This window comes from Coregonus clupeaformis, unplaced genomic scaffold (genome assembly GCF_020615455.1).
Source record: "Coregonus clupeaformis isolate EN_2021a unplaced genomic scaffold, ASM2061545v1 scaf4352, whole genome shotgun sequence".
Classification (NCBI taxonomy): domain Eukaryota; kingdom Metazoa; phylum Chordata; class Actinopteri; order Salmoniformes; family Salmonidae; genus Coregonus; species Coregonus clupeaformis.
This window is the reverse complement of record NW_025537806.1, coordinates 1,804-27,348: the sequence shown is the minus strand read 5'-3', so window position 1 is coordinate 27,348 and position 25,545 is coordinate 1,804. Positions and strand designations below refer to the sequence as shown.

Here is a 25,545-nt window from a genome sequence, read left to right as displayed (position 1 = left end):
CCTTCAGGGACTAGGGGAGAAAACCTGTCCCCTTCAGGGACTAGGGGAGAAAACCTGTCCCCTTCAGGGACTAGGGGAGAAAACCTGTCCCCTTCAGGGACTAGGGGAGAAAACCTGACCCCTTCAGGGACTAGGGGAGAAAACCTGTCCCCTTCAGGGACTAGGGGAGAAAACCTGTCCCCTTCAGGGACTAGGGGAGAAATCATTTTCAAACAGAATATGTAGCAGTGCTCATGTATGTATTTTGTTCTCAAACGTTCGCTCAGGTTTGAGTAAAATGACTCCTAGACATTTCTACTCATAGCTTCAAAATGGACTCAAACGTACTCCTATATTCAAGGCATGAAAGTTAATGAAGTTCAAGTCCTGCAGACTGGTGCGTTTACTTAAAAGGGTCAAACAACGTTTGTGTTAAATACACCTTTAGAAGAGTTCATAGAGATGTGGGAGTAGTAATTTAGCACAGTAGAAAGACAGCTGAAAGACAGTAGAAAGACAGCAGAGAGACAGTAGAAAGACAGTAGAAAGACAGCTGAACGACAGTAGAAAGACAGCTGAACGACAGCTGAAAGACAGCAGAAAGACAGCTGAAAGACAGCAGAAAGACAGCTGAAAGACAGTAGAAAGACAGCTGAAAGACAGTAGAAAGACAGCTGAAAGACAGTAGAAAGACAGTAGAAAGACAGCTGAAAGACAGTAGAAAGACAGCTGAACGACAGCTGAAAGACAGTAGAAAGACAGCTGAAAGACAGCTGAAAGACGGCTTACCTCCGGTCCTCTTCACCAGTAGTTCCACAACAGACAGCGCTTCGGTCCTCACAGAGGAGTAACTCTTATTCTCTACAGGAGGAAACATTTTTAGAATAACATTGTGAATCTTTCTAATAAAAAACCCCATCTAGGATTGGTTTCCCACACCCAGATAAAACCTAGTCCTGGACTATAAATCATGGCTTACTCAAAAAGAGATTATCTCCACTGAAATACATTTTTACTTCTGGAATAGGATCAGGGAAATCAGTCCCTTCTGAAGATATTTCGCTCCTCAGAAGGTCTTACCTAGTGGGAATGTGAGAGCAGTGTGGAGGTCTTACCTAGTCGGTATGTGAGAGCAGTGTGGCGGTCTTACCTAGTCGGTATGTGAGAGCAGTGTGGAGGTCTTACCTAGTGGGAATGTGAGGGCAGTGTGGAGGTCTTACCTAGTGGGAATGTGAGAGCAGTGTGGCGGTCTTACCTAGTCGGTATGTGAGAGCAGTGTGGCGGTCTTACCTAGTGGGTATGTGAGAGCAGTGTGGCGGTCTTACCTAGTGGGTATGTGAGAGCAGTGTGGCGGTCTTACCTAGTGGGTATGTGAGAGCAGTGTGGCGGTCTTACCTAGTGGGAATGTGAGAGCAGTGTGGCGGTCTTACCTAGTGGGAATGTGAGAGCAGTGTGGCGGTCTTACCTAGTGGGTATGTGAGAGCAGTGTGGCAGTCTTACCTAGTGGGAATGTGAGAGCAGTGTGGCAGTCTTACCTAGTGGGAATGTGAGAGCAGTGTGGCGGTCTTACCTAGTCGGTATGTGAGAGCAGTGTAAAGGTCTTACCTAGTGGGTATGTGAGAGCAGTGTGGAGGTCTTACCTAGTGGGTATGTGAGAGCAGTGGGAAGGTCTTACCTAGTGGGTATGTGAGAGCAGTGGGAAGGTGAGAGCAGTGTGGAAGTCTTATCTAGTGGGTATGTGAGAGCAGTGTGGAGGTCTTACATTTTAGTCATTTAGCAGACACTTATCCAGAGCGACTTACAGTTAGTGAGGTGTCATATTGCCCCTGTGGGAATCGCCCTGGCGTAGTGTGAGCTAGAGGGAGGCTTACCTAGTGGGTATGTGAGAGCAGTGTGGAGGTCTTACCTAGTGGGTATGTGAGAGCAGTGTGGCAGGTCTTACCTAGTGGTATGTGAGAGCAGTGTGGCGGTCTTACCTAGTGGGTACGTGAGAGCAGTGTGGCGGTCTTACCTAGTGGGCACGTAAGAGCAGTGTGGCGGTCTTACCTAGTCGGTATGTGAGAGCAGTGTGGCGGTCTTACCTAGTGGGTACGTGAGAGCAGTGTGGCGGTCTTACCTAGTGGGAACGTAAGAGCAGTGTGGCGGTCTTACCTAGTGGGAACGTAAGAGCAGTGTGGAGGTCTTACCTAGTGGGAATGTGAGAGCAGTGTGGAGGTCTTACCTAGTGGGTATGTGAGAGCAGTGTGGAGGTCTTACCTAGTGGGTATGTGAGACCAGTGGGGAGGTCTTACCTAGTGGGTATGTGAGAGCAGTGTGGCGGTCTTACCTAGTGGGTATGTGAGAGCAGTGTGGAGGTCTTACCTAGTGGGTATGTGAGAGCAGTGTGGAGGTCTTACCTAGTGGGTATGTGAGAGCAGTGTGGAGGTCTTACCTAGTGGGAAGGTGAGAGCAGTGTGGAGGTCTTACCTAGTGGGTATGTGAGAGCAGTGTGGAGGTCTTACCTAGTGGGTATGTGAGAGCAGTGTGGAGGTCTTACCTAGTGGGTACATGAGAGCAGTGTGGCGGTCTTACCTATTGGGTACGTGAGAGCAGTGTGGCGGTCTTACCTAGTGGGTATGTGAGAGCAGTGTGGCGGTCTTACCTAGTGGGTATGTGAGAGCAGTGTGGAGGTCTTACCTAGTGGGTATGTGAGAGCAGTGTGGAGGTCTTACCTAGTGGGTATGTGAGAGCAGTGTGGCGTCTTACCTAGTGGGTATGTGAGAGCAGTGGGGAGGTCTTACCTAGTGGGTATGTGAGAGCAGTGTGGAGGTCTTACCTAGTGGGAAGGTGAGAGCGCTGCATGTCTCTGTGAGGATAAGGGACAGGGCTGTGAAGTTCTGGTTGTCTTTCTCTTTCTCCAACAGTAGCAACCTACACAGGAAGGAACACCAAGACTACATCCTTATCAATCATTCAAAAGGAGAACAACATGAACCAGTCAAATGGGAGTCGGAAAGAAAAGAATAGTCATGAAGTAGCTCCACCTTGCCCTCTGATAGGCTAGAGGAAGTAGCTCCACCTTGCCCTCTGATAGGCTAGAGGAAGTAGCTCCACCTTGCCCTCTGATAGGCTAGAGGAAGTAGCTCCACCTTGCCCTCTGATAGGCTAGAGGAAGTAGCTCCACCTTGCCCTCTGATAGGCTAGAGGAAGTAGCTCCACCTTGCCCTCTGATAGGCTAGAGGAAGTAGCTCCACCTTGCCCTCTGATAGGCTAGAGGAAGTAGCTCCACCTTGCCCTCTGATAGGCTAGAGGAAGTAGCTCCACATTGCCCTCTGATAGGCTAGAGGAAGTAGCTCCACCTTGCCCTCTGATTGGCTAGAGGAAGTAGCTCCACCTTGCCCTCTGATAGGCTAGAGGAAGTAGCTCCACATTGCCCTCTGATAGGCTAGAGGAAGTAGCTCCACCTTGCCCTCTGATTGGCTAGAGGAAGTAGCTCCACCTTGCCCTCTGATAGGCTAGAGGAAGTAGCTCCACCTTGCCCTCTGATAGGCTAGAGGAAGTAGCTCCACCTTGCCCTCTGATAGGCTAGAGGAAGTAGCTCCACCTTGCCCTCTGATAGGCTAGAGGAAGTAGCTCCACCTTGCCCTCTGATTGGCTAGAGAAGTAGCTCCACCTTGCCCTCTGATTGGCTAGAGGAAGTAGCTCCACCTTGCCCTCTGATTGGCTAGAGGAAGTAGCTCCACCTTGCCCTCTGATAGGCTAGAGGAAGTAGCTCCACCTTGCCCTCTGATTGGCTAGAGGAAGTAGCTCCACCTTGCCCTCTGATAGGCTAGAGGAAGTAGCTCCACCTTGCCCTCTGATAGGCTAGAGGAAGTAGCTCCACCTTGCCCTCTGATAGGCTAGAGGAAGTAGCTCCACCTTGCCCTCTGATAGGCTAGAGGAAGTAGCTCCACCTTGCCCTCTGATAGGCTAGAGGAAGTAGCTCCACCTTGCCCTCTGATTGGCTAGAGGAAGTAGCTCCACCTTGCCCTCTGATTGGCTAGAGGAAGTAGCTCCACCTTGCCCTCTGATAGGCTAGAGGAAGTAGCTCCACCTTGCCCTCTGATAGGCTAGAGGAAGTAGCTCCACCTTGCCCTCTGATAGGCTAGAGGAAGTAGCTCCACCTTGCCCTCTGATAGGCTAGAGGAAGTAGCTCCACCTTGCCCTCTGATAGGCTAGAGGAAGTAGCTCCACCTTGCCCTCTGATAGGCTAGAGGAAGTAGCTCCACCTTGCCCTCTGATAGGCTAGACATATGTTTTAAGTCTTTCAGATCTACATAGGTGCACATGGCATAGAGCTGCTCTCTCAAACCCTCCTGTAGGTTAACTCCAACCCTGTTCCTGGAGAGGTACCCTCCTGTAGGTTAACTCCAACCCTGTTCCTGGAGAGAAACCCTCCTGTAGGTTTTCACTCCAACCCTGTTCCTGGAAAGAACCCTCCTGTAGGTTAACTCCAACCCTCTTCCTGGAGAGCTAACCTGTAGGTTTCCGCTCCAGCCCTAGTTGATAGTTATTAGTCAGGTTTGCCTGATTAGGGTTGGAGTTAAAACCTACAGGAGGGTATCTCTCCAGGAACAGGGTTGGAGTTAAAACCTACAGGAGGGTAACTCTCCAGGAACAGGGTTGGAGTTAAAACCTACAGGAGGGTAGCTCTCCAGGAACAGGGTTGGAGTGAAAACCTACAGGAGGGTAACTCTCCAGGAACAGGGTTGGAGTTAAAACCTACAGGAGGGTACCTCTCCAGGAACAGGGTTGGAGTGAAAACCTACAGGAGGGTACCTCTCCAGGAACAGGGTTGGAGTGAAAACCTACAGGAGGGTTTCTCTCCAGGAACAGGGTTGGAGTTAACCTACAGGAGGGTATCTCTCCAGGAACAGGGTTGGAGTTAAAACCTACAGGAGGGTACCTCTCCAGGAACAGGGTTGGAGTAAAAACCTACAGGAGGGTACCTCTCCAGGAACAGGGTTGGAGTTAAAACCTACAGGAGGGTATCTCTCCAGGAACAGGGTTGGAGTAAAAACCTACAGGAGGGTATCTCTCCAGGAACAGGGTTGGAGTTAAAACCTACAGGAGAGGGTCTCTCTCCAGGAACAGGGTTGGAGTAAAAACCTACAGGAGGGTACCTCTCCAGGAACAGGGTTGGAGTTAAAACCTACAGGAGGGTACCTCTCCAGGAACAGGGTTGGAGTGAAAACCTGCAGGAGGGTACCTCTCCAGGAACAGGGTTGGAGTTAAAACCTGCAGGAGGGTATCTCTCCAGGAACAGGGTTGGAGTGAAAACCTACAGCACGGTATCTCTCCAGGAACAGGGTTGGAGTTAAAACCTACAGGAGAGGGTATCTCTCCAGGAACAGGGTTGGAGTTAAAACCTACAGGAGGGTAGCTCTCCAGGAACAGGGTTGGAGTTAAAACCTACAGGAGGGTATCTCTCCAGGAACAGGGTTGGAGTTAAAACCTACAGGAGGGTATCTCTCCAGGAACAGGGTTGGAGTTAAAACCTACAGGAGGGTATCTCTCCAGGAACAGGGTTGGAGTTAAAACCTACAGGAGGGTAACTCTCCAGGAACAGGGTTGGAGTTAAAACCTACAGGAGGGTACCTCTCCAGGAACAGGGTTGGAGTTAAAACCTACAGGAGGGTATCTCTCCAGGAACAGGGTTGGAGTTAAAACCTACAGGAGGGTATCTCTCCAGGAACAGGGTTGGAGTGAAAACCTACAGGAGGGTAACTCTCCAGGAACAGGGTTGGAGTGAAAACCTACAGCACGGTATCTCTCCAGGAACAGGGTTGGAGTTACATTTCATGAAGCTCCCGACAAACAGTTTATTGTGCTGACGTTGCTTCCAGAGGCAGTTTGGAACTCGGTAGTGAGTGTTGCAACCGAGGACAGACGACTTTTACGTGCTTCAGCACTCTGCGGTCCCGTTCTGTGAGCTTGTGTGGCCTACCACTTCACGCTGAGCCGTTGTTGCTCCTAGACGTTTCCACTTCACAATAACAGCCCCTACAGCTGACCAGGGCAGCTCTAGCAGGGCAGAAAATTTATGAACTGACTTGTTGGAAAGACACTGAGCTCTTCAGTATGGCCATTCTACTGCCAACGTTCGTCTACGGAGATTGCATGGCTGTGTGCTCGATTTTATACACCTGTCAGCAAATCCACTAATTTGAAGGGGTGTCCACATACTTTTGTATATATAAGTGTATGCTTTCATAGACTGTGTGTGTGTTCTTACCCCTGGAAGTATTCCTTCATAGACAGCAGGACCCCAACCTGGACCCTCCATGTACTGAGCTTCAACCTCTCACACATCAGACAGCACAGGTCCAATTGGAAACGCTCTGGGAACACAGGTGATATAGCATTAAACACATGTACTACAATATCATTCAAATCACTTCTGAAATAATAACCTTCGTTTGGTTTTATTGAAATCAGACAAAAAAAACGAAACAAATCTCACCCTGGGTTTGTGTGTTGTTGGGCCAGTCAGAACCTTACCCTGGATTTGTGTGTTGTTGGGCCAGTCAGAATCTCACCCTGGGTTTGTGTGTTGTTGGGCCAGTCAGAACCTTACCCTGGATTTGTGTGTTGTTGGGCCAGTCAGAATCTCACCCTGGGTTTGTGTGTTGTTGGGCCAGTCAGAACCTTACCCTGGATTTGTGTGTTGTTGGGCCAGTCAGAACCTTACCCTGGATTTGTGTGTTGCTGGGCCAGTCAGAACCTCACCCTGGGTTTGTGTGTTGTTGGGCCAGTCAGAACCTTACCCTGGATTTGTGTGTTGTTGGGCCAGTCAGAATCTCACCCTGGGTTTGTGTGTTGTTGGGCCAGTCAGAACCTTACCCTGGATTTGTGTGTTGTTGGGCCAGTCAGAATCTCACCCTGGGTTTGTGTGTTGTTGGGCCAGTCAGAACCTTACCCTGGATTTGTGTGTTGCTGGGCCAGTCAGAACCTCACCCTGGGTTTGTGTGTTGTTGGGCCAGTCAGAACCTTACCCTGGGTTTGTGTGTTGCTGGGCCAGTCAGAACCTCACCCTGGGTTTGTGTGTTGTTGGGCCAGTCAGAACCTCACCCTGGGTTTGTGTGTTGTTGGGCCAGTCAGAACCTTACCCTGGGTTTGTGTGTTGTTGGGCCAGTCAGAACCTTACCCTGGATTTGTGTGTTGCTGGGCCAGTCAGAACCTCACCCTGGGTTTGTGTGTTGTTGGGCCAGTCAGAACCTTACCCTGGGTTTGTGTGTTGTTGGGCCAGTCAGAACCTCACCCTGGATTTGTGTGTTGTTGGGCCAGTCAGAACCTTACCCTGGGTTTGTGTGTTGTTGGGCCAGTCAGAACCTTACCCTGGGTTTGTGTGTTTTTGGGCCAGTCAGAACCTTACCCTGGGTTTGTGTGTTTTTGGGCCAGGTCTTGCCCAGCGTCTGGAAGGCACAGAGTAGAGCTTCAGTCTGCAGCTCCTTCTCCTTCTCATCAGTATCATCATCACTATCACGCCTCAGCCTCCAAGTAGCTGCAGAGTTCTGTCACACACACCATTATATTTTACACATTTGACAAATCAATAGAATACTGATGTTGCAATAAAAGAGAAAGAGACACAATCTCTCTCTCTCTGTCTGTCTCTGTCTGTGTCTGTCTCTGTGTCTCTCTGTCCGTCTGTCTCTCTCTCTCTCTGTGTCTGTCTGTGTCTCTGTCTGTCTGTCTTTGTCTGTCTGTCTCTCTGTGTCTCTCTGTCTCTCTGTCTGTCTGTCTGTCTGTGTCTGTCTGTGTCTGTCTGTCTCTGTCTCTCTGTCTCTCCGTCTCTCCGTGTCTCCGTCTCCCCGTGTCTCCGTCTCCCCGTGTCTCCGTCTCCCCGTGTCTCCGTCTCCCCGTGTCTCTGTCTCCCCGTGTCTCTGTCTCCCCGTGTCTCTGTCTCCCCGTGTCTCTGTCTCCCCGTGTCTCTGTCTCCCCGTGTCTCTGTCTCCCCGTGTCTCTGTCTCCCCGTGTCTCTGTCTCCCCGTGCCTCTGTCTCTCCGTGTCTCTGTCTCTCCGTGTCTCTGTCTCTCCGTGTCTCTGTCTCTCTGTCTCTCCGTGTCTCTGTCTCCCCGTGTCTGTCTCCCCGTGTCTGTCTCCCCGTGTCTCTGTCTCCCCGTGTCTCTGTCTCCCCGTGTCTCTGTCTCCCCGTGTCTCTGTCTCCCCGTGTCTCTGTCTCCGTCTCTCTCCTACCTTCTTAATGAGTGGTATGAGTATGTCGGCCATATCACTGAAGCGGTCTTCCTGTGTGGCCTGCAGGACGTCAGCAGCACAGCCCAGGGCAGCCATCTTGTAGACCAGGTTGTCTTTACGACATTCCTTCAACACCACATCTATCACCTCTGGTACACTGGGCTGGCCCGGGGCCGACTTCTGGAGCTCACCACTAAAACACATCATCATCCACAACATCATCATCTTCATCAACATCCTCATTATCCTCATCATCCTCCTCAACATCCTCATCATCCACAACATCATCCTAATCATCATCTTCATCAACATCTTCATCAACATCCTCATTATCCTCATCATCCTCCTCAACATCCACAACATCCTCATCATCATCATCCTCATCACAGGGACAAGAGACAGACAGGGACTGCTCCTAGTGTTAATGGTGTTTGACGGAGAGGAGAAACCTTACCTGCACTTTGACACCACAGAGCCGATGGCGTTCAACAGCTCCTCCTGTGGACAAACAGAGAACTGGTGTGAAGACATCTGTACACAACACCAGACACACTTTGGTCAAGTTACTTACAATCTGAACACACCCCTTCCACTGACCACTCTACACACACAGGCCACCCTCCCCACCTTTCCAGTCCAGGTGCGTCCGGCCAGCCCCTGCAGCAGAGCAGACAACACCATGCCCAGGTGAGGGACCACCAGAGAACCCGTCTGTTGCTTAGCGATGGACGCCATGGCAGCCGCGCCCTGGGCCTTCATCTTCCACGACTGGGACTGTAAGGCCTTCTGGGTAATGTCGATCAGCTCCGTCATGTAGAGGCGGATGCCCCCGAAGCTTCCTGGAAGAAGACGAGAGGTCAGGGGTCAGAGGTCAGGGGTTGAAAGGTCAAAGTGTTTTGTCTGAGGACAAATGGTGCACCTGGTACGTCTTCCTGCCAGACACACTCTCTCTACAGAGCCTTGGTCCATAGTGACTCTCCCCCTCTCCACTGTGTGTGTGTTACCAGGTGTGTGTGTTTCTCTGACCAGGTGTGTGTTTCTCTGACCAGGTGTGTTTTTCTCTGACCAGGTGTGTGTTTCTCTGACCAGGTGTGTGTTTCTCTGACCAGGTGTGTTTTTCTCTGACCAGGTGTGTGTTTCTCTGACCAGGTGTGTGTTTCTCTGACCAGGTGTGTGTGTTTCTCTGACCAGGTGTGTGTTTCTCTGACCAGGTGTGTGTTTCTCTGACCAGGTGTGTGTGTTTCTCTGACCAGGTGTGTGTTTCTCTGACCAGGTGTGTGTTTTTCCTCTCTCCTCTCTCACCTGGTACGTGTTCCTGCCAGACCTCGTTCCACAGCGTGGCGTCATGGCTCTCTCCCTTCTCCTCGTCTGGTCCCGGTGCCTGGTGCATACCCAGGAAGGCTAGGGGCAGAGCTACCACCGCATGCCCCTTCAGGACATCAGGGCTGTAGTGGCTGATAGCATGGACCGTCAGGGCACACGACGACTTGTACACCGGCTCTGAGAGGGGAGCGAGAGAGGGAAACTGAGAACCCTAGAGCTATGTCAAGATCAATCATCTATAGGAGGGGTGTCCAACTCACTTCCTGGAGGGCCTGCTGCGTTTTTGTTAAACCTTTCAATTTTCAAGACCTTGACAACCAGGTGAGGAGAGTTCCTAACTAATCAACTACAAGGGCGGAGTGAATTCCCACAGACACACGGCCATCCAGGAAGTGAGCTGGACACCCCTGATCTAGGGGCAGTGGCTGGTGGTTGTTTTGGGACAGTGAAATAGGAGGAGGGAGCTGAGAGGACAGATCCTGTTGCTGTTCTCTTACCTTCTTTCTCTAGATACCAGGTATTGAGCTTCAGTAGGAGTTTCTCTACACTGCTGTCCTTCGCTGTCTGAGGAGGTACAGACAAGACAGTTAGATTGTATTAATACAATAGTTTGGTGAATAAAACCGGTCCTGACTTCATGTTATACACCGATGCAGTTTGTTAAATAAAACCATACTACTCACCCTGACTAGATGTCCCAGGGCGAAGGAGAAGGCTTTCTGGACAACACTGCTACGGTCATGGATTCCATTCAGTAGGGCACTCATCAGTTTACCTGACACACACACACACACATTAAATCAGGATTGAACATACATGCATCATGATGGAGACTGTATAGAAGGTCCAGTCCAGGTCTGGGAAAACCGGACCATAGAAGAGAGGTTTTGTCAACTTGTAAACACAAACCCTACTCCATTCTCCTGGCCATTTCCCTTTTGGGTGTTGGCCAAACAGCAGATCTAGGATTGGTATGGTAAAGTCTCCTCCTATATATATCCACCTGAGAGTGTAACATGGTTACCTGAGTAGGGGGTGAGGTCCTGGGGACACTGGACAGTGAGGGACACGATCACACTGGCACAACCACCCTGGAACAGGAATAACAGGTGAGTGATATTGTGACCATAATTCAGATTGTTTGATAGTCACATGTACAGGGTTGCAGGTGTGATTGCAGGGGTACAGTGTACATCTGACCTTGTTTACATAACTATTTCAGACCCTTTGCTATGAGACTCGAAATTGAGCTCAGGTGCATCCTGTTTCCATTGATCATCCTGGAGATGTTTCTACAACTTTGATTGGAGTCCACCTGCGGTAAATTCAATTGATTGGCCATGATTTGGAAAGGCACACACCTGTCTATATAAAGGTCCCACAGTTGACAGTGCATGTCGAGGCACAGATCTGGGGAAGGGTACCAAAGAATTTCTGCAGCATTGAAGGTCCCCAAGAACACAGTGGCCTCCGTAATTCCTAAATGGAAGAAGTTTGGAACCTCCAAGACTCTTCCTAGAGCTGGCTGCCCGGCCAAACTGAGCAATCGGGGAGAAGGGCCTTGGTCAGGGAGGTGACTAAGAACCCGATGGTCACTCTGACAGAGCTCCAGAGTTCCTCTGTGGAGATGGGAGAACATTCCAGAATGACAACCATCTCTGCAGCATTCCACCAATCAGGCCATTATGGTAGAGTGGCCAGACGGAAGCCACTCCTCAGTAAAAGGCACATGACAGCCCGCTTGGAGTTTGCCAAAAGGCACCCAAAAGTCTCTCAGACCATGAGAAACAAGATTCTCTGGTCTGATGAAACCAAGATTGAACTCTTTGGCCTGAATGCCAAGCGTCATGTCTGGAGGAATCCTGGCACCATCCCTACGGTGAAGCATGGTGGTGGCAGCATCATGCTGTGGGGATGTTTTTCAGCGGCAGGGACTGGGAGAATAGTCAGGATCAAGGGAAAGATGAACGGAGCAAAGTACAGAGAGGTCCTTGATGAAAACCTGCTCCAGAGCGCTCAGGACCTCAGACTGGGGCGAAGGTTCACCTTCCAACAGGACAACTACCCTAAGCACATAGACAAGACAACGCAGGAGTGGCTTCGGGACAAGTCTCTGAATGTCCTTGAGTGGCCCAGCCAGAGCCCGGACTTGAACCCGATCGAACATCTTTGGAGAGACCTGAAAATAGCTGTGCAGCAACACTCCCCATCCAACCTGACAGAGCTTGAGGGGATCTGCAGAGAAGAATGGGAGAAACTCCCCAAATACAGGTGTGCCAAGCTTGTAGCGTCATTTGTCCCGTGTAGCTCAGTTGGTAGAGCATGGCGCTTGCAATGCCAGGGTTGTGGGTTCGATACCCACGGGGGACCAGTATGAAAATGTATGCACTCACTAACTGTAAGTCGCTCTGGATAAGAGCATCTGCTAAATGACTAAAACATTTTTTTTTTTACAAAAATGTGGACACTCTTACTGAGTTGCGTCTGTTTCGCGTGATGTATTGTTGTCTCTACCTTCTTGCCCTTTGTGCTGTTGTCTGTGCCCAGTAATGTTGGTACCATGTCTTGTGCTGCTGCCATGTTGTGTTGCTGCCATGTTGTTTTCATGTTGGGTTGCTGCCATTCTGTTGTTGTTTTAGGTCTCTCTTTATGTAGTGTTGTGGCGTCTCTCTTTATGTAGTGTTGTGGTGTCTCTCTATATGTAGTGTTGTGGTGTCTCTCTTTATGTAGTGTTGTGGCGTCTCTCTTTATGTAGTGTTGTGGTGTCTCTCTTTATGTAGTGTTGTGGTGTCTCTCTTTATGTAGTGTTGTGGTGTCTCTCTTTATGTAGTGTTGTGGTGTCTCTCTATATGTAGTGTTGTGGTGTCTCTCTATATGTAGTGTTGTGGTGTCTCTCTTTATGTAGTGTTGTGGTGTCTCTCTTTATGTAGTGTTGTGGTGTCTCTCTTTATGTAGTGTTGTGGTGTCTCTCTTTATGTAGTGTTGTGGTGTCTCTCTTTATGTAGTGTTGTGGCGTCTCTCTTTATGTAGTGTTGTGGTGTCTCTCTTTATGTAGTGTTGTGGTGTCTCTCTTTATGTAGTGTTGTGGTCTCTCTCTTTATGTAGTGTTGTGGTGTCTCTCTTTATGTAGTGTTGTGGTGTCTCTCTTTATGTAGTGTTGTGGTGTCTCTCTTTATGTAGTGTTGTGGTGTCTCTCTTTATGTAGTGTTGTGGCGTCTCTCTTTATGTAGTGTTGTGGCGTCTCTCTTTATGTAGTGTTGTGGTGTCTCTCTTTATGTAGTGTTGTGGTCTCTCTCTTTATGTAGTGTTGTGGTGTCTCTCTTTATGTAGTGTTGTGGTGTCTCTCTTTATGTAGTGTTGTGGTCTCTCTCTTTATGTAGTGTTGTGGTGTCTCTCTTTATGTAGTGTTGTGGTGTCTCTCTTTATGTAGTGTTGTGGCGTCTCTCTTTATGTAGTGTTGTGGTGTCTCTCTTTATGTAGTGTTGTGGTGTCTCTCTTTATGTAGTGTTGTGGCGTCTCTCTTTATGTAGTGTTGTGGTGTCTCTCTTTATGTAGTGTTGTGGTGTCTCTCTTTATGTAGTGTTGTGGCGTCTCTCTTTATGTAGTGTTGTGGTGTCTCTCTTTATGTAGTGTTGTGGTGTCTCTATGTAGTGTTGTGGCGTCTCTCTTTATGTAGTGTTGTGGTGTCTCTATGTAGTGTTGTGGCGTCTCTCTTTATGTAGTGTTGTGGTGTCTCTCTTTATGTAGTGTTGTGGCGTCTCTCTTTATGTAGTGTTGTGGTGTCTCTCTTTATGTAGTGTTGTGGTGTCTCTCTTTATGTAGTGTTGTGGTGTCTCTCTTTATGTAGTGTTGTGGCGTCTCTCTTTATGTAGTGTTGTGGTGTCTCTCTTTATGTAGTGTTGTGGCGTCTCTCTTTATGTAGTGTTGTGGTGTCTCTCTTTATGTAGTGTTGTGGTGTCTCTCTTTATGTAGTGTTGTGGTGTCTCTCTTTATGTAGTGTTGTGGTGTCTCTCTTTATGTAGTGTTGTGGTGTCTCTCTTTATGTAGTGTTGTGGTGTCTCTCTATATGTAGTGTTGTGGTGTCTCTCTTTATGTAGTGTTGTGGCGTCTCTCTTTATGTAGTGTTGTGGTGTCTCTCTTTATGTAGTGTTGTGGCGTCTCTCTTTATGTAGTGTTGTGGTGTCTCTCTTTATGTAGTGTTGTGGTGTCTCTCTTTATGTAGTGTTGTGGCGTCTCTCTTTATGTAGTGTTGTGGTGTCTCTCTTTATGTAGTGTTGTGGTGTCTCTCTTTATGTAGTGTTGTGGTGTCTCTCTTTATGTAGTGTTGTGGTGTCTCTTTATGTAGTGTTGTGGTGTCTCTCTTTATGTAGTGTTGTGGTGTCTCTCTTTATGTAGTGTTGTGGTGTCTCTCTTTATGTAGTGTTGTGGTGTCTCTCTTTATGTAGTGTTGTGGCGTCTCTCTTTATGTAGTGTTGTGGTGTCTCTCTTTATGTAGTGTTGTGGTGTCTCTATGTAGTGTTGTGGCGTCTCTCTTTATGTAGTGTTGTGGTGTCTCTATGTAGTGTTGTGGCGTCTCTCTTTATGTAGTGTTGTGGTGTCTCTCTTTATGTAGTGTTGTGGTGTCTCTCTTTATGTAGTGTTGTGGTGTCTCTCTTTATGTAGTGTTGTGGTGTCTCTCTTTATGTAGTGTTGTGGTGTCTCTCTTTATGTAGTGTTGTGGCGTCTCTCTTTATGTAGTGTTGTGGTGTCTCTCTTTATGTAGTGTTGTGGTGTCTCTCTTCATGTAGTGTTGTGGTGTCTCTCTTTATGTAGTGTTGTGGCGTCTCTCTTTATGTAGTGTTGTGGTGTCTCTCTTTATGTAGTGATGTGGTGTCTCTCTTTATGTAGTGTTGTGGTGTCTCTCTTTATGTAGTGTTGTGGTGTCTCTCTTCATGTAGTGTTGTGGTGTCTCTCTTCATGTAGTGTTGTGGTGTCTCTCTTTATGTAGTGTTGTGGTGTCTCTCTTTATGTAGTGTTGTGGTGTCTCTCTTCATGTAGTGTTGTGGTGTCTCTCTTTATGTAGTGTTGTGGTGTCTCTCTTTATGTAGTGTTGTGGTGTCTCTCTTTATGTAGTGTTGTGGTGTCTCTCTTTATGTAGTGTTGTGGTGTCTCTCTTTATGTAGTGTTGTGGTGTCTCTCTTTATGTAGTGTTGTGGTGTCTCTCTTTATGTAGTGTTGTGGTGTCTCTAAGGGGGGGGGCAGAGTAAAGTCTGTAGGGGGGGGCAGAGTAAACTCTGTAGGGGGGTGGAATGACTATAGGGGTAATAATATGCAGTTTATCACCAAGGAACACAGCAGAGGATTTGACTTTCTGACAATGTGTCCTCCTAGTCAGGCCGAGACAGGCATGGTGGTGGGAGAGAGGGGAGGAGTGTGTTACCTTGGTGCCCAGGCCCACTCCGCTCTTCAGTAAGTCACAGAGTCTGGGGACCAGCTCCCCCAGAACAGACACGTCCAGGTGCTGCAGACACATGTTGATGGTCTCCATCATGGGGGAGGACTTGGCAGCACTGAGTCTGGCTGCATCCATGGCACTCTGGAGAGAGAGAGAGAGAGGTAACATCAATGACTGCTGATAATCACACCTCTGGAGAGACAGTAGTTACATTACCCCATCAGAGACAGTAGTTACATTACCCCATCAGAGACAGTAGTTACATTACCCCATCAGAGACAGTAGTTACATTACCCCTTTCAGAGACAGTAGCTACATTAACCCATCAGAGATAACTAAACTAGATAACTAGATAACCACATAACCAAATACCCACATAACTACATAACCAAATACCCACATAACTACATAAACGCCTAACCAACTACCCACATAACTATACGGAACAAAACTAAACACAACATGTAACAATTTCAAAGATTTTACTGAGTTACAGTTCATATGAGGAAATCAGTCAATTCAAATAAATAAATTAGGCCCTAATCTATGGATTTCACCACGACAGGGAATACAGATATGTATCTGTTGGTCACAGATACTTAAAAAGAAATGGGCCTCAGGATCTCGTCACGGTATTTTTGTGCATTCAAATTGCCATTTAAAATGTGATTGTGTTCGTTGTCCGTAATTTTTAGCCTGCCCATACCATAACCCCACCGTCACCATGGGGCACTCTGTTCACAATGTTGACATCAGCAAACCCATCGCCCACACAATGCCATACACGTGGTCTGCGGTTGTGAGGCTGGTTGGACGTACTGCCAAATTCTCTAAAATGATGGAGGCGGCTTATGGTAGAGAAATTAACATTAAATTATCCGGCAACAGCTCTGGTTGACATTCCTGCAGTCATCATGCCAATTGCACACTCCCTCAAAACTTGAGACATCTATGGCATTGTGTAGTGTGACAAAACTGCACATTTTAGTGGCCTTTTATTGTCCCCAGCACAAGGTGCACCTGTGTAATGATCATGCGGTTTACCACATAACCGCATTACCACATAACTATACAACCGCATAACCAGACCTTCTCTTGTGTTTATGTATGTGTGTGTTTCTTTCTTTCTTTGAGTTTGTGTGTGTGTTACCTTCTCCTGCTCTGTGGCTGAGGTAGTTTAGTACCTACCTGTATGTGTGTGTATACAGTGAGGGGAAAAAAGTATTTGATCCCCTGCTGATTTTGTACGTTTGCCCACTGACAAAGAAATGATCAGTCTATAATTTTAATGGTAGGTTTATTTGAACAGTGAGAGACAGAATAACAACAACAAAAATCCAGAAAAACACATGTCAAAAATGTTATAAATTGATTTGCGTTTTAATGAGTGAAATAAGTATTTGACCCCCTCAAAATCAGAAAGATTTCTGTCTCCCAGGTGTCTTTTATACAGGTAACGAGCTGAGATTAGGAGCACACTCTTAAAGGGAGTGCTCCTAATCTCAGTTTGTTACCTGTATAAAAGACACCTGTCCACAGAAGCAATCAATCAATCAGATTCCAAACTCTCCACCATGGCCAAGACCAAAGAGCTCTCCAAGGATGTCAGGGACAAGATTGTAGACCTACACAAGGCTGGAATGGCCTACAAGGCCATCGCCAAGCAGCTTGGTGAGAAGGTGACAACAGTTGGTGCGATTATTCACAAATGGAAGAAACACAAAAGAACTGTCAATCTCCCTCGGCCTGGGGCTCCATGCAAGATCTCACCTCGTGGAGTTGCAATGATCATGTCTTTGTCAGTGGGCAAACGTACAAAATCAGCAGGGGATCAAATACTTTTTTCCCTCACTGTAGGTGTGTTCTCTCTGTGTGTATGTTACCTTCTCCTGCTCTGTGGCTCGGAGGCTGAGGTAGTTGAGGACCTGTGGCTCCAGGACACTGAGGGCCTCTAGGAGGGCTGGGATCAGACGAGGGGCGTGGGGCTTCAACCTATTACCAGCTGTCTTGGACACCTTAACCAGGGTCTGGATACTGGAGGGAGGACCATCTTGTTAACTGCTTTGGCCAACAATGTCTCTACAAGTTTTACATGTCATTTATAGAGAGAGAGAACTGAGAGGAAGAACAGAGAGAGAACAGAGAACAGAGAGAGAGAACAGAGAGAGAGAGAATAGAGAGAGAGAGAGAAGAGGGAGCAGAGAGAGAGAGAACAGAGAGAACAGAGAGAGAGAGAGAACAGAGAGAGCAGAGAGAGCAGAGAGAGAGCAGAGAGATAACAGAGAGAGAGATAACAGAGAGAGAGAGAACAGAGAGAGAGAACAGAGAGAACAGAGAGAGAGAGCAGAGAGATAACAGAGAGAGAGATAATAGAGAGAGAGATAACAGAGAGAGAGAGAACAGAGAGAACAGAGAGAGCAGAGAGAGAGCAGAGAGAGAGCAGAGAGATAACAGAGAGAGAGATAACAGAGAGAGAGAGAACAGAGAGAGAGAACAGAGAGAACAGAGAGAGAGAGCAGAGAGATAACAGAGAGAGAGATAATAGAGAGAGAGATAACAGAGAGAGAGAGAACAGAGAGAGAGAACAGAGAGAGAGCGAGAACAGAGAGAGAACCGAGAGAGAGAACAGAGAGAGATCATATATGGAGGCCAACGAACACACAGAAAAAAGGAGACGGGGACAAACACATGGAGGCGTACCTGAGAGAGCGGACCTCAGGTACGTTGCTGACGATTCCTTTATCCAGGAGGGTTGGTAACAGAACAGCTACAGTCCTCTGGGCTGCTAAACCTGACGACTCACACATCCTAGTACACACCTGGAGAGAGGGGGACAGGGTTTAACGTAACACATCCTAGTACACACCTGGAGAGAGGGGGACAGGGTTTAACGTAACACATCCTAGTACACACCTGGAGAGAGGGGGACAGGGTTTAATGTAACACATCCTAGTACACACCTGGAGAGAGGGGGACAGGGTTTAACGTAACACATCCTAGTACACACCTGGAGAGAGGGGGACAGGGTTTAATGTAACACATCCTAGTACACACCTGGAGAGAGGGGGACAGGGTTTAACGTAACACATCCTAGTACACACCTGGAGAGAGGGGGGACAGGGTTTAACGTAACACATCCTAGTACACACCTGGAGAGAGGGGACAGGGTTTTAACGTAACACATCCTAGTACACACCTGGAGAGAGGGGGACAGGGTTTAACGTAACACATCCTAATACACACCTGGAGAGAGGGGGACAGGGTTTAACGTAACACATCCTAGTACACACCTGGAGAGAGGGGGACAGGGTTTAACGTAACACATCCTAGTACACACCTGGAGAGAGGGGGACAGGGTTTAATGTAACATCCTAGTACACACCTGGAGAGAGAGGGACAGGGTTTAACGTAACACATCCTAGTACACACCTGGAGAGAGAGGGACAGGGGTTAATGTAACACATCCTAGTACACACCTGGAGAGAGAGGGACAGGGTTTAACGTAACACATCCTAGTACATACCTGGAGAGAGAGGGACAGGGTTTAACGTAACACATCCTAGTACACACCTGGAGAGAGAGGGACAGGGTTTAATGTAACACATCCTAGTACACACCTGGAGAGAGGGGGACAGGGTTTAACGTAACACATCCTAGTACACACCTGGAGAGAGGGGGACAGGGTTTAACGTAACACATCCTAGTACACACCTAGAGAGAGCGGGACAGGGTTTAACGTAACACATCCTAGTACACACCTGGAGAGAGGGGGACAGGGTTTAACGTAACACATCCTAGTACGCACCTGGAGAGAGAGGGACAGGGTTTAATGTAACACATCCTAGTACACACCTGGAGAGAGGGGGACAGGGTTTAACGTAACACATCCTAGTACACACCTGGAGAGAGGGGGACAGGGTTTAACGTAACACATCCTAGTACACACCTGGAGAGAGAGGGACAGGGTTTAACGTAACACATCCTAGTACACACCTGGAGAGAGAGGGGGACAGGGTTTAACGTAACACATCCTAGTACACACCTGGAGAGAGCGGGACAGGGTTTAATGTAACACATCCTAGTACACACCTAGAGAGAGAGGGACAGGGTTTAACGTAACACATCCTAGTACACACCTGGAGAGAGGGGGACAGGGTTTAACGTAACACACAGTAAAGTGTCCTTACCTTACTCAGTGTTTTCAGGGTTATATCGGCAGCCTTCCGGACAGACTCCTGTTAGACAGACAGATAGACAGACATTACACAGGTTAGCACAATAACCACACAGACACAAAACACTAACGCCCAGCTAGAATAATACATGTGACATCACACAGTTCCTAGGCCAGGGATAGGCTGTTTGGGGGGTGTGTGTTCACCTTGATGTCGTCCAGCACCCTGAACAGCGTTTCCCAGATCTCCTCCAGGTGGTCAATGAGATCATCGGCGTTGCGGCCTCGGATGAGGTCGTTGAGAGCGAGGCAGGCGGACTCCCTGGCCCTCCAGATGTTACTGGTCAGGTTAGATATCACATCCTGGAGGATCTCCTTCAGATACTTATCCACCTGGGGAGGGAGGGAGGAGAGAGGGAGGGAGGAGAGCGAGAGGAAGGGGAGAGGGAGGGAGGAGAGAGGGAGGGAGGAGAGAGGAGACAGAGAGGGAGGAGAGAGGAGACCGAGAGGGAGGGAGGAGAGCGAGAGGGAGGGAGGAGAGCGAGAGGGAGGGAGGAGAGCGAGAGGGAGGGAGGAGAGCGAGAGGGAGGAGAGCGAGAGGGAGGAAGGAGAGAGGGAGGGAGGAGAGCGAGAGGGAGGAAGGAGAGAGGGAGGGAGGAGAGCGAGAGGGAGGAGAGCGAGAGGGAGGAGAGCGGAAGGAGGAGAGGGAGGAAGGAGAGAGGGAGGAAGGAGAGAGGGAGGAGGGAGGAGAGGGAGAGGGAGGGAGGAGAGCGAGAGGGAGGGAGGAGAGCGAGAGGGAGGAGGAGAGCGAGAGGGAGGAGGAGAGAGGGAGGGAGGAGAGCGAGAGGGAGGGAGGAGAGCGAGAGGGAGGGAGGAGAGAGGGAGGGAGGAGAGAGGGAGGAGGAGAGAGGGAGGGAGGAGAGCGAGGGACGAGAGCGAGAGGGAGGAGGGAGGAGAGAGAGGGAGGAGGAGAGAGGGAGGAGGGAGGAGAGCGAGAGGGAGGAGAGAGGAGGAGCGAGAGGGAGGAGAGAGAGGAAGGGGAAGCGAGAGGGAGGAGAGAGGAAGGGGAGCGAGAGGGAGGAGAGAGGAAGGGGAGAGGGAGGGAGGAGAGAGGGAGGGAGGAGAGAGGGTGGGAGGGAGGGAGGAGAGCGAGAGGGAGGGAGGAGAGCGAGAGGGAGGGAGGAGAGAGGGAGGAGAGCGAGAGGGAGGGAGGAGAGAGGGAGGGAGGAGAGCGAGGGAGGAGAGCGAGAGGGAGGGAGGAGAGCGAGAGGGAGGGAGGAGAGCGAGAGGGAGGGAGGAGAGCGAGAGGGAGGGAGGAGAGCGAGAGGGAGGAGAGAGGGAGGGAGGAGAGCGAGAGGGAGGAGAGAGGGAGGGAGGAGAGCGAGAGGGAGGGAGGAGAGCGAGAGGGAGGGAGGAGACCGAGAGGGAGGGAGGAGAGAGGGAGGGTGAGTATGCGAGTGCATGAGTGTGTATGTCTGTAACGTGGTTGTGTGTGTGTGTCTGTCCGTCGCCTGTGAGTGTGTGTCCATCTCTGCTGTGTGTGTGAACGTACCGTGGTAACGTGTGGACGTGTTTAACTATTCTTGTGGGGACCAGAAGTCCAGTAGGAGGACCAGAAGTCCCCACAAGAATAGTAAAATAACTCATATTTGACCAACTGGGGACATTTTGTTAGTGTTAGGGTTAGAATTACATTAAGGGTTAGGAGCTAGGGTTCGTTTTAGGGTTAGGAGCTAGGGTTAAGGTTAGGTTTTTGGGTTAAGGTTAAGGTAAGAGTAGGGGTTAGGGAAAATAGGATTTTGAATGGGACTGAACTGTGTGTCCCCACAAGGTTAGCTGTACAAGACCGTGTGTCTGTACTGTGTGTCCCCCCAAGGTTAGCTGTACTAGACCGTGTGTCTGTACTGTGTGTGTGCGTACCATGTTCTTGTCAGTGACCAGTGCGTCCCAGATGGAGGTCATGGCCGTCCTGATGCCCAGGTTGGGGTCAAACTGGTAGCGGTATAGGCGTGGTACCAGCTGGGGCAGGTAGGGGGCGAGCTGCTCACCTGCCTTCGCTGCTATGATGTTGAACCCAAACGCTGCTCCCTGTTAGAGAGGAGAGGAGGGGGGAGGAGGGAGAGAGAGATAGGAGGGGAGGAGGGAGAGAGGAGGGGAGGGAGGAAGGGAGAGAGAGAGGAGGAGGAAGGGAGAGAGAGAGGAGGTGAGGAAGGGAGAGAGAGAGGAGGGAGGAGGGAGAGAGAGGAGGAGAGAGAGGGAGGAAGGGAGAGAGGGAGGGAGGGGGAGGAGGGGAGGAGGGAGAGAGAGAGGAGGAGGAGGGAGGAGAGAGAGAGAGGGAGGAGGAGAGAGGCAGGGAGGGGAGGAGGGAGAGAGGGGGCAGGGAGGGGGAGGAGGGAGAGAGGGGGCAGGGAGGGAGGGAGGGAGAGAGGGGCAGGGAGGGGAGGAGGAGAGAGGGGGCAGGGAGGGAGGAGGGAGAGAGGGGCAGGGAGGGGAGGAGGGAGAGAGGGGGCAGGGAGGGGAGGAGGGAGAGAGGGGGCAGGGAGGGGAGGAGGGAGAGAGGGGGCAGGGAGGGGAGGGAGGAGGGCAGGAGGGAGGAGGGAGAGAGGGGGGCAGGGAGGGGAGGAGGGAGAGAGGGGGCAGGGAGGGGGAGGAGGGAGAGAGGGGCAGGGAGGAGGAGGGAGAGAGGGGGCAGGGAGGGGAGGAGTGGAGAGAGGGGGCAGGGAGGGGAGGAGGGAGAGAGGGGGCAGGGAGGGGAGGAGGGAGAGAGGGGGCAGGGAGGGGAGGAGGGAGAGAGGGGGCAGGGAGGGGAGGAGGGAGAGAGGGGCAGGGAGGGGAGGAGGGAGAGAGGGGGCAGGGAGGGGAGGAGGGAGAGAGGGGGCAGGGAGGGGAGGAGGGAGAAGGGAGGGGAGGAGGGAGAGAGGGGAGGAAGAGAGAGAGGGAGGGAGAGAGCGATCACCACTAGTGACAAAAATACTGAGTGAGTTTGAAAAGTGAAAACGGGTCAAATCAAGTCTCCAAATGTGAAGTTATCTAGCGTCAAACATACTTCTTCACAACGCATCTTCATGTTGTGATAAAAGGAAGAACAGAACAAGGCATTGTGCCGCTTTTATTAGGATTTGTTCAAAGACAAAAAGGTGGAAATGAATGTCTTTTCTAATACATGACCTAGTTTTTCTTAACCTATCAATTCATATTTATTACATGAGCTCATTTTCACTTCCTGGTTGTACCTTGCGGGAGTTCCACATGGCATGGTGATTGGCTAGGTTCATGAACTTGTAGACCAGATCTGGTTGGTTGAGGTCACTGGCCAATGAGCACAGCTCCTTGTAGGTGGAGAGTCCGTGTCCGTCGGGGGCTTTACCCAGAGCCTCCCCCTGGAACACCTCAGTGTCCTCAGACACCGCATGCTTCACCCTGAGCAGGTAAACAAACATTACAAATACTACTTTTTCAGTATGGTCTGACAAAGGTCATTACTGACCTAAAGCGTAGCAAATTAAAATCAATCTGGTTAAAGTGTGAAGAGACTCCTTTCACTAGTATTATGTTGTTCTGTTCTAACCCTAATGGACCTGTGTGTGGAGTAGTCCACCACATGATCTCAGGATTACAAACAAACAGAACAGGGGCATTTCTCTTATGTTGATTTGGTCTCTTCCACACTCTCCCTCCCTCCCTCCCTCCCTCCCCCTCCATCCCTCCCTCCCTCCCTCTCCCTCAATCCTTCTCTCCCTCCCCTCCATCCCCCTCCCTCCCCCCCCTCCATCCTTCTCTCTCCCCCCTCCAGTCCTTCTCTCTCTCCTCCATCTCCCTCCATCCTCCTCCCTCTCCCCCTCCATCCTTCTCCCTCTCCCCCCTCCATCCTTCTCCTCTCCCCCTCCATCCTTCTCCCTCTCCCCCTCCATCCTTCTCCCTCTCCCTCTCATCCTTCTCCCTCTCCCCCTCCATCCTTCTCCCTCTCCCCTTCCATCTCTCTCTCACCTCTTGCCAGTCATCAGTGTTTCACCAGTGTAGACACCAGTTCTTGTGGTCTCCTCCTCTCCTCCCATCTCATAGACTAGACCAAGACCTTTAGCGACGTCCTGACTCAACTCTGGAAGAGGAATAGAGAGAGAGAGAAGAGGGGGATCAGGGGAGGAGAGAGAGAGAGAAGAGGGGGATCAGGGGGAGAGAGAGAGAGAGAGAGAGAGAAGAGGGGATCAGGGGAGAGGAGAGAGGAGAGAGAGGGGGATCAGGGGAATAGAGAGAGAGAGAGAGGAGGGGGATCAGGGGAATAGAGAGAGAGAGAGAAGAGGGGGATCAGGGGAGGAGAGAGAGAGAAGAGGGGGATCAGGGGAATAGAGAGAGAGAGAAGAGGGGGATCAGGGGAGGAGAGAGAGAGAGAGAGAAGAGGGGGATCAGGGGAGGAGAGAGAGAGAAGAGGGGGATCAGGGGAGGAGAGAGAGAAGAGAGGGGATCAGGGGAGGAGAGAGAGAAGAGGGGGATCAGGGGAGGAGAGAGAGAAGAGGGGGGATCAGGGAGGAGAGAGAGTAGAGAGGTAGAAAGGAAAAGGACAATACATTTTTTATTTTTTTACCTTTATTTAACTAGGCAAGTCAGTTAAGGACAAATTCTTATTTCCAATGACGGCCTACACCGGCCAAACCCGGACGACGCTGGGCCAACTGTGCGCCGCCTTTATCGGTCTAGAGTGGGTGGATATATGGATCAGTATTTAGATGGATGAATGGATGTACTGCGTTTACCCTCAGACAGAATGTTCTTCTTCACACAATCAGACATCAGTCATATGATCTACTGTGTTACCCCATTCTTCACACAATCAGACATCAGTCATATGATCTACTGTGTTACCCCATTGAGCTTATTATAGTTGTCTACACTGAGTTATCACTGAGTTATCATAGAGTTATCACGGAGTTATCACGGAGTTATCACGAGTTATCACGGAGTTATCACGGAGTTATCATGGAGTTATCATGGAGTTATCACGGAGTTATCACGGAGTTATCACGGAGTTATCGCCTCACCATCAGGGTCTGACAGGATGGAGATGAAGGCCATCTGGATCTCCTTCAGGTGAGACTGGAACACCAGACAAAAGAAACACACAAGTGAAATACAGTCAGTAACTCACAAGGACTTCCCCATCACGTTCCTCTGTTATCTATCAATCCAGTCTGACCCCTAACCCTTGACCTCTAACCCCCAGTGTCCGTACCCTGATCTCTTTGTGCTGGTGTAGCTTCTTGACCCCCAGCCCTAACCCCTGACCTCTAACCCCCAGTGTCCGTACCCTGATCTCTTTGTGCTGGTGTAGCTTCTTGACCCCCAGCCCTAACCTCTAACCCCTGACCTCTAACCCCCAGTGTCCGTACCCTGATCTCTTTGTGCTGGTGTAGCTTCTTGACCAGGGAGAGTAGCCATATGCAGGCAGCCTGTCTGACGTGGGGGTTCTGACTTGGGATGTACTTAGCCAGGATGGAGTTTAGCACCCACGGAACCACGTCATTATCTTCACATCTGACAGGGGAGACAAGAGGATTGGACAGTTACTAAATAAAACAACCAATAGAACGCAAAACAACAAACCAGATCAGCCAGAGCTGTGTTTTACCTACAGGGAAGGATTTAGCCAGTGTGTGTGTGGGAGGTGTGTGTGTTCTATGTGTGTGTGTGTGTGTGTGTGTGTGTCTATGTGTGTGCAGTGTGTGTGTGTGAGAGTGTCTGTGTGTGGCTCTATGTGTGTGTGTCTATGTGTGTGTGTCTGTGTGTGTGTGTGTGTGTGTGTGTGTGTGTGCGTCCATGTGTGTGTGTGTCTATGTGTGTCTATGTGTGTGTGTTGTTGTGTGTGTGTGTCTGTGTGTGTGTGTGTGTGTCTGCGGCCGTGTGCCTATGTGTGTGTGTGTCTATGTGTCTGTGTGTGTGTGTGTGTCTATGTGTGTGTGTGTGTGTGTCTATGTGTGTGTGTGTGTGTGTGTGTGTCTATGTGTGTGTGTGTGTGTGTGTGTGTGTGTGTGTGTGTCTATGTGTGGGTGTGTGTGTGTGTGTGTGTCTATGTGTGTGTGTGTGTGTGTGTGTGTGTCTATGTGTGTGTGTGTGTGTGTGTGTGTGTGTGTGTGTGTGTGTGTGTGTGTTGTGGGGGCTGTAATCTTACTGTCTGGGGGACTGCATGTTGTTTCTCAGTAAAGGTCCACGGGTCCCTGGCAGCTCCAGAACTAGTCCCTAAGCAGCACTGGTGATGGCCTCACCCACTGTAAATTGTAGTTCTACCTGTTTAGCCTGGGAGGGGGAGAGAGAGAGAGAGAGAGAAGGGGGAGAGAGAGAAGGGGGAGAGAGAGAGAGAGAGAAGGGAGAGAGAGAGAGAGAGGGGAGAGAGAGAGGGGAAGGGGGGAGAGAGAGAGAAGGGGGG

At 50.0% G+C, this 25,545-nt stretch overlaps 1 protein-coding gene across 1 annotated transcript; it reads right to left on the bottom strand.

Annotated features, from left to right (window-relative positions):
• Positions 1–618: 618 nt before the first annotated feature.
• Positions 619–23,915, bottom strand: LOC123490675 (proteasome adapter and scaffold protein ECM29-like; the record flags this gene model as incomplete). Its single annotated transcript, XM_045220569.1, has 20 exons — positions 23,879–23,915; positions 23,115–23,226; positions 22,361–22,547; positions 21,048–21,215; positions 19,335–19,520; positions 19,141–19,188; positions 17,654–17,772; positions 16,837–16,987; positions 14,939–15,094; positions 10,544–10,610; positions 10,203–10,294; positions 10,017–10,083; positions 9,499–9,696; positions 8,824–9,035; positions 8,651–8,694; positions 8,197–8,389; positions 7,373–7,511; positions 6,233–6,338; positions 2,795–2,889; positions 619–840 (listed from the first exon to the last, which is right to left on the bottom strand). Coding segments are annotated over exons 1-20 (2,599 nt in total), but the record flags the coding sequence as incomplete, so codon positions are not given.
• Positions 23,916–25,545: the final 1,630 nt, after the last annotated feature.